This window comes from Rhinoraja longicauda, chromosome 1 (genome assembly GCF_053455715.1).
Source record: "Rhinoraja longicauda isolate Sanriku21f chromosome 1, sRhiLon1.1, whole genome shotgun sequence".
Taxonomy (NCBI): domain Eukaryota; kingdom Metazoa; phylum Chordata; class Chondrichthyes; order Rajiformes; family Arhynchobatidae; genus Rhinoraja; species Rhinoraja longicauda.
The window spans coordinates 129,281,492-129,298,811 of record NC_135953.1 but is presented as its reverse complement, the minus strand read 5'-3'; the positions used below and the strand labels follow the sequence as shown (position 1 = coordinate 129,298,811).

Below are 17,320 nucleotides of genomic sequence, written 5' to 3'. Positions count from 1 at the left end.
TGTGAAGTTGTGGAATTCTCTGCCTCAGAAAGCAGTGGAGGCCAATTCTCTGGATGCTTTCAAGAGAGAGTTAGATAGAGCTCTTAATGATAGCGGAGTCAGGGGATATGGGGAGAAGGCAGGAATGGGGTACTGATTGTGCATGATCAGCCATGATCATGGTGAATGGCGGTGCTGGCTCGAAGGGCCGAATGGCCTACTCCTGCACCTATTGTCTATTGGCTCTCTATTTCTGTCCAAAACAGAAACAATTGTAGAAACATCAGGCAAAATGCAATACAAATAATTCAGTTTATAAATAGTGACTGCATCTTATAAATACATAGACTGACGTGGACACGCAACCCGTGGACTGATCGCCGGGCAGGGAGTGTCCCCCGGGGCCGTGGATGGACAGGGAAGGGGACAGGGAGCCACTCACCTCAGCCCCGTGCTGCCAGCGCTGCAGCCAGAGCGAGCCATGGACCCGAAGCCTCTCCTGCAGCTTGGTAGCAAAGGGGCAGCGACGGCCATCTTGTTGGACCCTCTTCCGCCTCCTCTGCCGCTGCGCTGCACCACCGGAGGCGCCGGTCCTCCCGGCGGGGTGGGGGGGGGGAGCGCATTCATTAAAGTTTATTAAGTAAATTGTTTTTAAAAAGTAACGAAAGTTGATTTATTGAGACCGCGGGGGAATGGTAAGTTGGTTGGGTCTAAAATTGTCGCGCTATCGTGTCCCGTTTTCGCTGTATTTCCGGATGAAAATGGTAAAACAAACATACGGGACAAACATATGGGAGGACAAACATATAGGAACAAATAAGATGAGAGTTTTTAGTTATATATAGATTATTTATTTGATAATAAGTGTTTTTTTATGATTCTGAAGAAAATGGAAGTGAAATCTTTGTACATCAAATTGACAATTTCAAAACTCCAATTTCAAAGGCCTTTCACTGTTCTGGATTAAAGTGAGGTTAGAAACAAACATTGCAGAACTATATTCAGCCAGTCATGGTATTGTTTTCCTCTAGTAACAAATGCAAGAAAACAAATTCTCATTGTAGATGATCATTGTTAGTTATTCTGCATGTTTATTCTCATGGTGACATGATCTGCTGACTGGGTAATGCACAACAAAAAACCTTTCACTATACTTCGGTACACGTGACAGTAAACCAAACCAAACTCAACAAGAATCTATATCCTGAATGAAGGTAAGGGTTCAATGTTCTTTTACTATTATCTGTTTAAATATTGGGAAAGCAAGCTTAATTTTGCATTGCAGGGGTATACAAATTCAATTTTAAATCATAAATCCTCAAAGCTGGCATGAAACCGGACTAATTTTCCCAGCATAAAGTTCAAACTCCATGACAATTACCTTTCCATCGTGGATCTTTATCCCGTGGATGGATTGTGTAGTGTGTCGTGATATGGGAAGACGAAGAGGAAACATATCTTTCCGCTTGTACCAAGGACAGAAGAGATCCTCTCTGTACTATGTTGACAGAACATAGACATCTGTGTACTGCAGAAGAAAAAAAACATTAACATACAGATTTAAAAATATACACATTCAAGATATTCAACCTGAGACTCTGCCACGTAGTTGGGGGCTGATTTAAGTATGCCGTAAAGAATTTGATCTTTATGTCCATTACAAATCAAATCATACCAATGCCAACCATAGTTCTCTAAAATTGCTCCAAGTCCAACTGCAAATATGCATCACATAAAGTAAGTATTTGTTTGCAGCTCAGATTTGGTGAGAGTGCTTATATGCATATTGAGATCAACTCGAAAGCTAAAATTTGACTGGATTCATTTTTCATCAAAAACATTTCAAAGAGTTTTTGATGAAAAATGAATCCAGCCGCAGTGAGAATTACTGTATTAACATATTAAGCATCAGATTAATTTTATTTAAACCTGAAATAATGTTTGCAGCTCAAGATCTTCGGCAGATTCTCAGGATTGAGAATGGCTTATTTCCATGTCGGTTTTGTGGATTGAGGTAGTGGATGGAGCCAATATGGGATCCACAGACTCTTGCAGATGGAGCTGATTGCAATTGTGATTTCGAGGTACGGTGAAAAGCTTTCTGTTGCATGCTAACCAGTCAGCAGAAAGACAATACATGATTACAATCAACCCATATACAGTGGATCGATAAGCAGATCAAAGTAGGAAATGTTGCTGTCGGAATACAGATTGAAGAGTGTGGAGCGATTATAATGCGAGTTTGTAGATCCGAGTCTGTGGCTAGCACGCAAATAGTCGCCTGTGTTGGGCGCCCTCTCAAGAATACTTCAGGTACATCTTTAAATCTTTTCCTCTCTCCACCTGATAATTTCCTTCCATGGCAGATCTCAGAAGAGGGCATCAGTTTTAGAAATCCGATTTGGGACATGTGATAGATGTGACATGGCCACTGCAGCCAACTGAATGTAATCATGCCTAAAACACAGGAGAAATAGGTTTTGAAAGGAAACTTCCATAAATTTGGAGGATTTTGTAGGCAAATTGGTCAATTTTATCAAGAGTCTGGGGATGCCTGCGATAGGTACTGCAGGTTTCAGATCATGACGGTAGGGTTCTGCTGCCTGTGAACCATGTATTTTATGTTGGATCTGAGATCATGGTCTTCAAATACTCTTTTGCACCATAGAGGTTGTCCATGCACATTGAAGACAGTTTCCGCATGCAACAAGGACATTGAAGGAGAGTTTCATTATAAATGCCTCGTTTTGCCAGAATGCACTGCGGAGCCTACTGGAGACGTCGTGGGTCCAATCAGCGAAACGTCGATGAAAGTAGGTGCCCACTTGATAACCCCAATGACGTGTCTGCCTAGCCTTTCTCAACATCGGAGGAGCATAGGTGAGTGCATAAGCCTCCCATCACCACCGGGAGCAAGTTGACATTTGGCACTTTGGATTTCTAACATCTTGTCCTGTGTATTTGGAAACATAAATGTCTCATTTTGCCGAGAAGTGCCTCCCAAGATATTGCAAGTGGTCTCACTTTTTTCAGATTCTCACTGTGCACTTTTATTGTCAGAGGGAAGGGTGGTGCAATGACAGGAAGTTGATAGACCACTTTTATATTGCAGATGTCAGGTTTAAATCCCATCTTGGTTCTTGGTCCTCCAAAATATTCCAAATGGAATTTAAACTGGAGGTGGCGGAATATACACTTAAGCAAGAAGGGCTTCTTGGAGAAGAGCTGCCTTAAATTTATTTGTGTCTGGTTGAATAACTACAGTAGGGTGAAGACTATTCCATGCTTTAATTGTGCGAGGGAAGAATGAGTTGCTATACACATCTGTCTTGATAGCTGGTATCTCAAATTGAATCGAATGCCCTCGTCTACTCCTGATAGGTTTGGGTTTGGTGTAGATGTGGTAATCTATGTCGAGCTGACCATTTAACATTTTGTAAAAACAGGTCAAACGGTGGGCTTTACGTCTGAGTTGGAGAGTGTTCCACCCCAATGAATTTAGAAGTTCGGTAACGCTCGTTTCTCTCTATCCTCATGCTTCAGTGAAAATGTCAGTGATAGCTTAGAGGTTGGCCTTTGACTGTGCGCAAAGTCAAGCGTTTGTCTGCATTCTGCACCTTAACTATTGAAATGGGAGCATCCTTGATGTTCGAATGTTTTCCAACAGGCTAAATAGCTTCTCCCCCGCAGTCACTGACATCTTCTAAGGTGGAGTTTCTCAGCGACTCAGGGGAAGAAGGCAGCGGTGGAGGGTGTGGGGAGGCGGAATGGACAGTGATGGGAAAAAGAGGAGGCAGTGTTGGAGGAAGGAGCAGCGGAATGAACAAAGTGACAGGAGAAGGAGGCGGCGGCGGGGAGGGGGAAGAGGCCAAGTGGACAAAGCGATGGCCAACGGAAAGAAGCCTTAGCTCGGGAGGTGAGATGGGACATGTTGGCCGGTGTGGGCACATCTGGGCCGAAGGGCTAGTTTCCATGCTATATGACTAAGGAACCAAGTATACAAAAACATCGGTGGCGGACCTGAACTAATTTTGAGGAACTAAATTGCAGCTTGCAGAAATATAAGCCTGTGTTTGAAACGGGTTCCACTTTAATAGGTTTGATTTTGTCTGCAAAGTCAGAAAATATTTCTATATGTTGAGGTAATCCTTTCTGGATGATCCAATTTGTCAGACCAACAGAGGTCACGGCCTCCGAGAGGAGGCCAACTATATCAGAATGGTCGACCTAGGCCACCAAGGAGCTGAGATACCAACTCGCAATGTCGGCTGTGGAGGTTGGTTATGGGAACAGATCTGCCAGCTCCAGCCAGGCCAAAGTTCCAGAGCCCTATCTGCAGGGAGCAAATTCGACCCGCTGATTGGCATGGAAGTCCCGATGAGGTCGAGATTGGCCACCTCACCCGGCCTCGGCGACAATTTTTGGGGGTACTTCTGGGGGGGATTTCAAGTGCGTCCTTGTAATTTTGTCTGGATCACAGGAGGCGCCAGACCACCAGTTTCTGGAAAATTGGTGGTGGCCCTGCAAGTGTTTCTTGTTTGTGATGTATTCTCCTCTACATCAAAATGACCAAATACACATTAGAAGGCAATTTGAACAACACCTCAATGCAAGTATGAGTCAAAGCTTCCTACTGGCTATCAGTTGAATTCTCAGTTCCATTGCCACTCTGTACCTTTCACTTCAATGCAAGTTTGAGGAACAGCACTTCATCTTCCAACTCAGGAAAGGTTTCTGGACTTAACAGGTTTCAAATATGCTTACAAAGTAGTTTCCTTTACTAATTTGTTAATAATTCTACTTCTCCCATTTACATTCCTCGACACCAACATTCCTCTGTCATTTCATCTTTCTTGTCTTCCCAACTTCTCCTTTGATCGCTCTTGCGCCAACCAATATTGCACATGACTGTTGTTCACCATTTATTTTTTCATCTTAAAATCTGTTTATCTCCAATTTTTTCAAGTGCTGATGGCAAGTCAGGTCTGAAAACGTTAACTTTTTTTCTACCATTATCATTTTAATTCATTTTTTTAAATGCGTAGGATTTAAAAGTGGCCAGATTTTAAAGGGTCTCGCAAACATGTCCTTCAGGTCACACTGTGGAACTTGCAAATACATGCTCACATTATGTTAAACTTTTTAAAAAGAATGATGACAGGGAGTTAGTTTAGCTGGGAGCTGTGCTCTTATTCACCGTCCTCCCACCCCCCACCTCATTTTGCAAACCTCAGTATTGAAAAAGCAAGGCACCTCACTGGAGTATATCAAAACAATAAAATCCAGATTAATTAAAAACAAAACATTATTATTCTTAAACGTGGTGTTGAGTCACCACACACCCACACCCAGCAAATCAAATTTCATCGAAAACCTTGTAACTGATAAGTCTGTTTATGGCATTGACACACTTCCAACGTAGCAGGCTTTCCCAGAAAACACAACGCGTACACACATTTTACAAAACGTGTAAATATCTGTATTATAAAAACAATATTTTTATGATTTCAATGAAATTTCTTAAAACTTTCAATCCATGTGACATTTGGAAACCTACAGGTAAAAAGCATTTTGTAAATAGGGGTAGAGACATTGGCTTGTTTATCATGGGTTGACATTGACATTGGGCGATCTCTACAGGTTTTCCATCTTTAGCCACTTCACTCTCGACCATTATTCTAAGGTATTCGTGCTTTTGTTTTTAAAGGGGGAAATGATTGAATTGACAGTCGTGGCTTTGCTGCCCAGACAGAGGCCGTTTATTTTAAACAGAGGAAATGAAGGGACTGTTACTTACCTCGCGTTGTCAACTTGCAAGCTGCAGACCACATGCCGGAGATCCCCGTTACAAACTAACAACAGCACAGTGCACGCCTCTCCGACTGACTGTCTGACCGACGATGCAGCGCCCAGGTCCGGCTGCCGACGACCCAACCAACCTTCGCTCTCACGTTGCGAAACCGAAGGGCCCCACTGGACCCGCCCTCCGCGCCTGCGCAGAGACTGCCAATGCACTCTGGGGAATGTAGTCTCACGCTGAAGATCAGGAACTGCGCATGCCCGCCGTCTGCAGTGTCGTCACCAATGGGGGTGCTAACGGCATCAGCGGTGACGTCAGCGCCGTCATTGTGGCTGCGGCTGCGACCAGATGACTTGTGCCAAAACCTGTCCCGTTTCACCTCCATCACCAGAGCAACCCTCAACACTGTTCCCACTGCCACCAGTTCAGTTCACTTTCCTCCCCTTGCCTTGCTCAACAAAAGAGTCGAGCAATGGGAAGGACTCGGGCTGGTAAACTTGGTGCAGCCTTCACCTAATTTTGACACCAAAAGCTGGAGTAACTGACAGCGGGTCAGGCAGCGCCTAGACTCTGCTGGAGAGAAGGAATGAATGGGTGGCGTTTCGGTTTCGGGTCGAGACCCTTCTTCAGACTGAGTGTCAGGGGAAAGGCTTGTAGTAGAAGTAGGCTTGTATACACTGGAATTTAGAAGGATGAGAGGAGATCTTATCGAAACGTCGAAAAGATTATTAAGGGGTTGGACACGTTAGAGGCAGGAAGCATGTTCCCAATGTTGGGGGAGTCCAGAACCAGGGGCCACAGTTTAAGAATCAGGGGTAGGCCATTTAGAACGGAGATGAGGAAAAACGTTTTCAGTCAGAGAGTTGTGAATCTGGAATTCTCTGCCTCAGAAGGCAGTGGAGGCCAATTCTCTGAATGCATTCGAGAGAGAGCTGGATAGAGCTCTTAAGGATAGCGGAGTCATTGGGTATGGGGAGAAGGCAGGAACGGGGTACTGATTGAGAATGATCAGCCATGATCACATTGAATGGCGGTGCTGGCTCGAAGGGCCGAATGGCCTCCTCCTGCACCTATTGTCTATTGAAAGGGAAACGAGAGATACGGAACAAATGAATGAAAGATATGCAAACAAAAAGTTTCGGATCGCCCTGTTCACTTTCACCTGTTGCACCTCGAAATTAAACGCCTGCGATTTACGGACTGCATATATCAGGCCGCCCCAAGAATCGCCCGAAAGGGAGCTGATTGTAATTTGATCTCAGTCACCATCGGTTTATGAAATAAAGACGAATGATTGCGGGGGATGTTGGTTTAAATGTGGACTGTTGTTGGGGATATGTCTGCTGCTCCGGCGCAGGCACCGCAGTGGGCAGTGGGTAGGAGGGGCGGCGGGGTCCTCGTTGGGCGCGAGCTTTGACAGTTGCCGCGGCGGCGGGGAGCGCACGGAGAGACAGAGAGAACGGCAACCGGCCCCACAGCGGAGTAGTAGCGCCGCGGGGAGCGGCAACCGGTCCCACAGCGGAGGAGCAGCGCCGCGGGGAGCGGCAACCGGTCCAACAGCGGAGCAGCGCCGCGGGGAGCGGCAAACGGTCCCACATCGGAGCAGCGCCGGGGAGCAGGGACGGAGCAGTACTCCAGTACCACGGTAGCAGGCGGCGGAGCGGGGACCATGTCGGGCGAGGACGTGGCGGCGGACGCGCAGCAACTGCAGGAGCTGGAACTACAGATCGACCAGGTGGGCGACGGCGTCTCACCGGCTGCTCGTCCCTGTCCCTGTCCCGGCCCCGGTGATGACTGACGAGGAGCTGAGAGCCGAGTGATGGTCCCCCTCCTCTCTGAGGTCCGGTCATGACATGGCCCCGATTCCATCCCCCCTTTACCGGGGCCTGGTCCAGGTGACTTCTCCACCTTCAGACCTTTCAGCTTCCCAAACACCTTCTCCTTAGTAATAGCCACTCCACAAACATCTACCCCCTTACTCGCTTGAATTTCAGGCACATTTTTGATGTCTTCTACAGTGAAGACCGATGCAAAAGAATTATTCAATTCATCTGCCATTTCTTTATTCCCCATTATCACTTCTCCAGCATCATTTTCCAGCGGTCCAACGTCCACTCTTGACTTCCTCTTACTATAGGCTTCTGAAGAAACCTTTGCTATCCTCTTTTATATTATTGATTAGCTTACCATATTTAACCTTTTCTCCCCTTATAGCCTCTTTGGTTTTTGAAAGTTTCCCAATCCTCTGGCTTCCCACTTTGCAACCTTCTCTTTTAGTTTTATGCTGTCTTTGACTTCCCTTGTCAGCCTCTTTCTCCCCTTAGAATCTTTCTTCCTTTTTGGGATGTAAAGATACTTCGTCTTCTGAATGATCCCCTGACATTCCTATCATTGCTGCTACACTGGCATTCCCGCTCTAGTCCCTTTCCAATCAACATGAGCCAGCTCCTTCCTCGTGCCTCTGCAGTCACCTTTACACAACAGTAATACCAACACATATGATTTCATTTTCTCTTTCTCGAGCTGCAAATCTGTGGCCTGGAAGGACAAGTGTTTTGGAATATCTTTGAATTCCTCCGTTAGTCACATGAGGAATTCATTTCTTTACCTGATAATGCCAAGAGCACATTTGGCACTGAAACTGTCATTTTACAAAGGCAGTTTGATAGCAATGGATAATTAGAGGTCAAAAACTTGCTATGGACCCAAACTTGATTTACAAGGTTCACTGTGGAAGTTATTGATATAACATTGGAGCGAAGTGTGAGTTTATTACTGCAGTTCATCTGCTACATTGATCTGTGCCTATTTTGTGATATAATTGTGCTAAATCAAAGGATTTAACCAGCTGCCAACGTTTTGTCTGTTGTCACTACTCACTCACGCCTGGCACGGATGCAGTTATGCACAGGCTGACTCATTCCCTTGCTCACAACACAGAAGCCAAGATGCTCTTTAACATGATTAAAGTCCGGGGTGGAGTCAACCACCCTGCTTTTGAAATAACTGATAATCAGAACATTTAAATTGTTCATATTCTAAATAATGTTAAAGGTGCTTATATACAGATTAAACATTATAAAACACCAAGAAAATAAACTTTAAACTTAAAGCAAACAGAAAGTTAAACATGCCTTTCCCATTTAATCAACAGATGCATTTTCTTTCAAAGCATAGGTGTAGCTATGTGTCTGGCAGGTCACTTTGTAGGATACATTCCTGCACCAAGTGAATCCCAGCACAACAGCGCTCTGCCATTGGACTTCATCTGAATCCAGCAAAGGAGTGGTAGGAGGGATTTTCTGTTATCCATCATGCAGTATATCCAGAACTTCCAGAGAGTACGCACAATTTTGTGGGGTTTTTTCTTCAGTGGCTAAATGCTGATGGAGCCCTTCAGAGCTGAGAGATGCATCCAATTCAGTTCAGCTTATTGTTATACTGGACTATGTAACTACTGTTTTCAGTAAATCCTGAATCTGCCAATAATTAGGCTACTGAAACATGGCAAACGCAATAAAACTAAAGTTCGAGAAAAACACAAAATGCTGGAACAACTCATTGGGTCAGGCAGCATCTATGAAGGATGGATAGGCAAAATTTCTAGTTGGGAAACGTTGCCTATCTATTCTGTCCTGAGATGCTGCCTGACCCGCTGAGTTACTCCAGCACTTAATGTTTCGCTCAAGATTCCAGCATCTGTAGTTCTTTGCGTCTTAATATTAAAGTTTTGATGCTTGTGTATAGGTATGTTGCTACAGGTAATAGTTTCAGAAAACATCTGCAGTAGTTTTTAGTTTGAGTTTGTTTATTATTTTTACTTGTTGCTTTGTTTCATTGCAGACTGCTTTCTATTTAACAAAAGTTTGGGAAGTCACATCATCTCTTTCAGCTCAAGTGGAAGACCTAACTGCAAAATGTTCAGCAAATGCTCAGTTTCTGAAAGCATGGAGGGATCTACTCAAAGAGGGGTATGAATCCCTGAAGCCAGACAAATGATCAGAAAGATGAGCAATATTATTCTTTGAAGAACATGATGTTTAATGTGGGAAGCATAATGAATCACTTTTAAAATCAAGCAAGCCATCATCACTAGTAAACCAAATGCATATATAGCTATCTAAAGAAGAGAAGAATGGGAATTAATATGTTAAACATAGTGTACATAAGTACATTCTAGAAGATTTTTATGTTGGATATTACTTTGGTCGAAAAGTGTATCTTGGCAATAAATTGAAAGTTTTTAGCTTCTTGGATCTAGGAAGACCAGATGAAATGAGCTGAATCAAGAAAATTATCATTTGAAACAGAAGTAATTCTACAAAGTTAAAATGTACATTTGTTTAGGCCTTGTCCACAAGTAGTTCTGTTACATTTTGATTCATTCTAATTGTCTTACTAAAATGGAAGGGAGAGACTTGTATATTTCCTTTGCCATTAACCACAATTCTGACTTTTCTCCACTCCAGTTCAGTGTTTGGAAATGTCAGATGAGTGCTCAAACTACATTTTTTGAATATTATTCTACAAATGGATCGTCATGTTTTGATTCTGACTGATGTAAAAACATGGTCAGTGAACCCTAAAGTTGTTTACTATCTGGATAAATGTGCCTCCCCTTAGTTACTTAAATGTAATCAGAAGCATTGGTGAAATATTTTATTTCTTACAGTGTACTTTGCATTTGGTAAGAAATTATTAGCAGAAGAAGGAATATTCCTGGAAGCATACTGAATTCTGTGGCCGTTTTTTCCCCCTTTTAAGATCTAAACCATCCATAGTTTATTGAACATTCCAGTCACAGTGATGATTATATTATCTTCGAGTGTTTTCTATACATCAGCATTAAAATGGACGTGCGTTTAAGAAAAGTGCTTTGCAGCAGCAAGTTTCTATTGCAGCTACTCTTGAAAGTTATTTGATATTTTTGATATGGAAATGTTTTTAAAATTATCAAGTCTTTTGGGCAGAGTGGATAGTTTACTAAGCTTGATTTTTATTTTGGAATTATTAAAAATAAAATCTATACACAATACAACCATTTAGTTTTTCCTAAAATATAAAAGTATAAAACAATACTAGAAATAATCATCAATGAGGAGAGAAATAAACATAGCATATCAATGATCGTTCATCTTAATCTTCAATTGAAATGTTAACTCATTGTCTCTAACTTATTGAACATTTCCATAATTTTCTGCAGTATCTTCAATTTTTTGGTGTTTTTTCTCTGAATTGTTAATCTTTTTCTGTAGTTCCTTTATGACATTACATTTCTTTAATACAGTAAATTGTACTGTCATAGGGAGGGGGTAACGATTTTCATTATATAAATTCCATCTTTTGCTATCCTTTTCTATCCTTTGTATTCAATGTGTGTTTGGAGCAGGTATCTTGTGTATTTGATGTATATCCATTAAACACTGAAAAATTTCAGATAAATGTTATTTAGGTATTCATATGCTGTAGTGACATTGCCAAATGATTAAATAGTTTTTCATGCAGTCAATTGATGTAAAATAAATTGTATCTTTAATCTTTGGATTATAGGAAACACAATTGAATTTGTAACTGAGGTTAGACACTAAAAGCTGAAGTAACTCCACGGGTCAGACAGCATCTCTGGAGAAAAGGAATAGGTAACGTTTTAGGTCCAGACCCTTCTTCAGACTGAGAGTCAGGAGAAAGGGAAATGAGAGATGTAGACGGTGATATAGAGAAGTACAGAACAAATGAATGAAAGATATATGAAAAAGTAACAATGTTAAAGGAAACAGGCCATTATTAGCTGCGTGCGAGGTTAAAACGAGTACAGATAATGAGACTTAAGCCGATTTTGAAGTTGGTACGACTTGTGTGGGGGAGGGATGAAGAGAGATGGGATGCAAGGATTACTTGAAGGTAGAGAAATCAATTCATACCACTGGGTTGTAAGCTGCCAAAATGAAAAATGAGATGCTGTTCCTCCAATTTGTGATTAGCCTCACTCTGACAATGGAGGAGGCCTAAGACAAAGGTCAGTGTGGGAATGGTAAGGGGGCTTAAAGTGTTTGGCAAATGGGAGATCGGGTAGGTCCAGGCAGACTGAGTGAAGGTGTTTAGCAAAACGATTGCCCAGTCTACGTTTGGTCTCGCTGATCTGTAGGAGTCCACATCTTGAACACCGGATACAGTAGATGAGGTCGGAGGAGGTGCAAGTGAACCTCTGCCTAACCTGAAAGGACTGTTGGGGTCCCTGTACAGAGTCAAGGGAGGAGGTAAAGGGACAGGCGGTTGCAGGGGAAGATGCCTGGGGATGGGGTGGTTTGAGTGGGAAGGGCTGGTTAACCAGGGAGTTGCGGAGGGAACGGTCTCTGCGGAAAGCAGAAAGGGATGGAGATGAGAAGATATGACTAGTGGTGGAATCCTGTTGTATGTGGTGAAAATGTTGGAGGATTATGTGCTTTTGTGACGGCTGATAGGGTGAAAGGTAAGGACTAGAGGGACTCTGTCCCTGTTGCGACTGGGGAGGGGAGTAAGAGCGGAGCTGCAGGATACCGAAAAGACATGTGAGGGCCTCATCTTTGATGGAAGAGGGAAATTCCGGTTCCCCAATGAATGGGGGCATCTCGGATGTCCTGGTATGGAACACCTCATCTTGGGTGCAGATGTGGCATAGACAGAGGAATTGGGAGTAGGGGGATAGTCTTAGAAGGAAGCAGGGTGGAAAAGGTGTCTAGTTGTGGGTCAGTAGGTTTATAATAGACATCAGTCGATCGTCTACTTCCTGTGATGGAGACGGTGAGATCAACAAAGGGGAGGGAGATGTCGGAGATGGTCCAAGTCAGGGATCTCCAAACTATGGCCTGCGGGCCACATCGGCACGCCATGAGATTTTATCCGGCCCGCAGCAAGCTTTTAGGCGGTGGAGACTGGAGGCAGAAGCTGCCAGTGAAGATTCACCGGAGAGCGGATCGCCACCGACCCTGAGCCGGGACAAGGCGAGAGATTGCAACGCCCCCTCGCAAACAACAAACTCAAGGAATCTGCCCTCCTTGCCGCGACCGCTGCTCACCCCGGGGAGAGGGGGTGGTGGAGTGAGAGTCAGGGTAGAGGGAGCAGCGGGTGAGAGTGGGAGCGTGGGGATGGGGAGGGTGTCAGAGGGTCCGGTGAAGGAGCGCTGCCACTTGTGGGTGCTGCTCCCTCTCTTTCCTCTCCCAGAGCCAGCGAGATCTGCGCTGCTCCTCCACTCTCTTCCCTGGCCCCGTCTCCACGAAATACGAACAAACACCAGTTAAACTTCCCTCCTCGCTGCCGCCGCTCAACCCGGGGATGCGGGGTTTCTGAACAACAACTACACTTGTCATCATATCATATCATATATATACAGCTGGAAACAGGCCTTTTCGGCCCACCAAGTCCGTACCGCCCAGCGATCCCCGTACATTAACACTATCCTACACCCACTAGGGACAATTTTTACATTTACCCAGCCAATTAACCTACATACCTGTACGTCTTTGGAGTGTGGGAGGAAACCGAAGATCTCGGAGAAAACCCACGCAGGTCACAGGGAGAACGTACAAACTCCTTACAGTGCAGCACCCGTAGTCAGGATCGAACCTGAGTCTCCGGCGCTGCATTCGCTGTAAAGCAGCAACTCTACCGCTGCGCTACCGTGCCGCCCAAACTTGTGTTTGTTCTTATTTCGCTGCGTTAGAGACGAGGCCGGGGAAGAGAGTAGAGGAGCGGTGCAGATCTCGCTGGCTCTGGGGGAGAGGGTAGAGAGAGGGAGGGAGCAGCACCCACAATTGTATACCTACCGTACATATATATTCCAATATTTCAAGCTCTTTTAAAAAATATATATTATTTATTTGTTGCCATATAAACCTAATGTAAACTAACCTAATCTAACCTAACCTAGTTTAACCTTTCCTAATCTAATCAAACATAACCTTGTCTAAACTTTTTTGAGTTCAATAAATTTATAAAACTCACACTTCATTATTTTTTCCTACGGCCCGCAAACATGTGCCAAATATATAATGTGGCCCTCACGCTGAAAGGTTTGGAGGCCCCTGGTCCAAGTGAATTTGAGTGCAGGATGGAAATTGGTGGTGAAGTTAATGAAGTCCATGAGTTCTGCATTGGTGCAGGTGGTAGCACTAATGCAGTCGTCAATGTAACGGAGATAGAGTTTGAGGATAGGGCCAGTGTATGCCTGGAACAGGGATTGTTCAACATACCCTACAAAGAGGCAGGCATAGCTGGGGCCCATGTGAGTGCCCATAGTTACACCTTTGATTTGGAGGAAGTGGGAGGAGTTAAAAGAGAAGTCGATAAGAGTGAGGACCAGCTCTGCTAGGTGCAGAAGAGTGTTTAGTGGGAAATTGGCTGGTTCTGCAGTCGAGGAAAAAACAACTTTAAGGCCTTCCTGGTGGGGGATGGAGGTGTACTGAACGGCCATAGTAACGATGAGGGAGTGGGGGCTTGCAAAGCTGAAGTCATTGAAGAGACGATGGGCATGTGAGGTATCGTGGACATAGGTCGGGAGAGATTGGACCAGGGGGGATAGGACGATGTTGAGGTACGTAGAAGTGATTTCAGTGAGACAGGAGCAGGTAGAAACAATGGGTCTGCCAGGGCAGTTGTGTTTATGGATTTTGGGGAGAAGGTAAAACGGCCGTGCGGGGCTGGAAAATGATAAGATTGGGGGCTCTGGAGGGCAGACAGCCGGAATTGATAAAATCAGAGGCTGTGGAGGGCAAATAACTGGAAGTGATTTTAAAAAAATGGATGCTGGTGATCTCTGGGTTGTGACAGTTTGGGTAACAGAAATTTACCCTAAAAAATGTCACATATTATCAAAAATTTGGGATATAGAATAAAAATACATGTATAAAATTTATGTGAAGTAAACGCAATTTTTAAATTCAATTCTCTTTTGATGCATGTGCAGATGATTCCGCTGCACCTGGGGAAAATTGTGTTACACAACCCCCTGTACAGGGATCACGTAATTTTAATTTATAAGTACATATTGGAATAAAAACACATGATCACCGAGGTTTATGGGATCAACCCATGATGCCAGGATAATCTTAATTTCTGTCAATAATTTCCCACTTATTGGCGTTAGAATAATTTCACATTGGGATAGAACGAAAATTTCAATGCTTGTCACTTTATGCAGATTATATTGAACTTGGACATAGAGATGTTTACTGCCTGTCTCGGCTGGTGAATTTCCACTTGTTTATCCATTTATATATTTTCCTAAGAGCATTGAACTAATTGTTACAATAGAGGATGCTGTGGAGCTTTACTCATTTACCTTTGAGAATTAAAGAGAAAAAAATTCAAAACTTTTCTTTGGGAGATTAAACTGAAGTGTAAAATCTACAATAAGACAGTTTGTATGTGTCTTGAAGATGGAGCAAGCTAGCTTGGATTAATTTTCCGTTTATATTCTGTAACACTCCAGTTCTTAAGTTAACGCCATATTTTAAATATTAACTAAATGCAATTTTAAATATTAGCTAAATAAGCGTAACTGATTATAGTGAAAGAAAATGTGACTGCTCCCAGGCCTCCACCCTTGTTACTCAGAACCAGCTGACTAGGAGCATATCAGGTGACTTTAACCATGGATTGCCACTAATCTCTGAGGAAAGTTTTTCTGCCTATCCACTGCTACCCTGAATGGATGATATTCACTGTAGCTATTTTAGTAATTTGTTTAGATCTCATTGATGAAGCATTCCAATATGCTTCACTTCTCACTTATCCATAACTGAGCACAATCTATGCATCATAAATGGTATAGGTTACATTTTCCTATGGAATTTTGCTACCTATGAACTTGAAGGTAAAACATTGCTTTTGCTTCTATTACCATTTGATGGCATTCATTAGCCATTATGTCAAAAAGCTGAACATTGGATCCTAATGATACTTCCACTGAAAGTATATTTAGAATGTTGAACTATTGGGATCCTTTCTTTGGAAAAGAAAATAATTGAGGTTTTATCAATCATCAGGAAACATAAAAGAATGTAACTTCCCCAATATAGGCATCTGCCATGGTATCAATAGCTTAGACAGGGTTGAATTTGTTAAATGTGTTCAGGAAAGTTTCCTTAGCCAATATGAAATGGGCCTTACAAAGGAGGGAAAAGCTTAATCTACATTCATGAAATTGGGAAGGGCAGGTGACTGTCGGCGTGCCTTTTGAGACTAGCGTCCACAGTTCTATTTGTTTCAAAACAGGGATAAGGAGGGTTGGTCCAGAAATAAAGGTTATGAATTGGGTCAAGGCCAACTTTGCTGGTATTATACATCTTACAAAAATTGATTGGAATTGGTTGTTTGCAGATAAAGGGTGCCTGGAAAGTGGAATGGTTTTAAGTGTGATGGTGAGAGTTCAAAGTGTGCATGTTCCTGTTAAAGAAAAGGGCAAGGCTGGTGAAAGTAAGGAAGCCTGGATGACAGGAAAAAATGAGGCTCTGATCAGGAAAAAGAAGGAGACATAGGCCAGGAAGAGGCAACTGGGGTCAAGTGTATCCCTATTTGAGTTTATGGGACTGAGGAACATACTTAAGAAGAAAATTGGCATGGCAAAAATGGGGCAAGAGATAGCTCTGGCAGATAAGATTGGAAATCCAAAGGTACTTTATAAGTACATTAAGGGAAAGAGGGCAACTAGAGAAAGTATAGAAACCAAAGCAGTCACCCTGAGATGAGCAAGGTCTTCAATGAGTATTTCCCCTCTGTTTTTACTGTGGAGAAAGACGTGAAGATTGGGAAACTTGGACCATTAATGGAGATGTCTTGAGGACAGTCTGTATTGCAGTCAAGGAGGTGCTGGACATCCTAAGGCGTATGAAGGTAAATAAATCTCCCGGGCCTGATCAGATATATCCAAGGACACTGGGAAGCCACAGAAGAAATTGCAGGAGCTCTGATGGAGATATATGAATCATTGTTAGGTTCAGGTGAAGTACCAGATAACTGGAAGGTGGTTTCAATCTCCAACACATGAATTTGAAGACATTAACAACCTTTTTAAGTGGAGCACATTAGGATAGGTGGAGCATGTTAGGATAGGATAGGTGACAATGACAGACCAAGGATGGAGTTCCCCAAGTCTTCACTTTCCACTCTACAGTCTCTGCAATCAATGAATCATCCTTTGCAATTTGCCCATTTTCAATGAGATTCCATGACCAGACATCTCTTCTCTTCCTTTTCAGAATTCCAAATGAACTATTCTCTTCACAATTCCTGGTCTGATCTTCCATTGCAATCAACTACTCCCCTTCTCAATGCAATGACTCTCCCTTTCAATAACATCTCATCGATTGCAATTATATCATATTCCCATGTGCTGATCAATACTCACGTTTAATCTGCCTTACCAGTCATGTTCCTTGTATAGATGCATTCTAGCCTTCCAATCCTATGTGCTTTTACATGCCCGTGTCTACACTGCCCACAGGACTAATTTATTTTCTCTTCTATATTTGACTGTTCATCCTAACACGTTCATCCCTATCTTTC

General features: G+C 43.2%; 2 protein-coding genes across 2 annotated transcripts in view; one reads left to right on the top strand and one right to left on the bottom strand.

Moving 5' to 3' along the window:
- The window catches only part of etfdh (electron transfer flavoprotein dehydrogenase), a 36,067-nt gene extending 30,136 nt beyond the window's left edge, over positions 1-5,931 (bottom strand). The window contains exons 1-2 of the mRNA XM_078412670.1: positions 5,777-5,931; positions 1,361-1,507 (exon numbers count right to left, since the gene is read on the bottom strand). Of these exons, the coding sequence (XP_078268796.1) occupies positions 1,361-1,507; positions 5,777-5,810 (181 nt within the window). The 5' untranslated portion in view covers positions 5,811-5,931. The remainder of the gene's footprint in view (positions 1-1,360; positions 1,508-5,776) is intronic.
- A 1,278-nt stretch (positions 5,932-7,209) lies between these two features.
- Positions 7,210-11,254, top strand: LOC144600745 (renal cancer differentiation gene 1 protein-like). The gene is made up of 2 exons (XM_078412669.1): positions 7,210-7,514; positions 9,623-11,254. The coding sequence occupies exons 1-2, from the start codon at positions 7,449-7,451 to the stop codon at positions 9,776-9,778; spliced, it is 222 nt and encodes a 73-aa protein (XP_078268795.1). The 5' UTR covers positions 7,210-7,448; the 3' UTR covers positions 9,779-11,254.
- The last annotated feature ends 6,066 nt before the right edge of the window (positions 11,255-17,320 follow it).

What these genes read in the sequence shown, in the direction of transcription:
- LOC144600745 (XM_078412669.1), top strand. Translation starts at nt 7,449, where the DNA reads ATGTCGGGCGAGGACGTGGCGGCGGACGCGCAGCAACTGCAGGAGCTG. An exon ending in TGGAACTACAGATCGACCAG is followed by an intron (nt 7,515 to 9,622) that starts GTGGGCGACGGC and finishes GTTTCATTGCAG; the next exon opens with ACTGCTTTCTATTTAACAAA.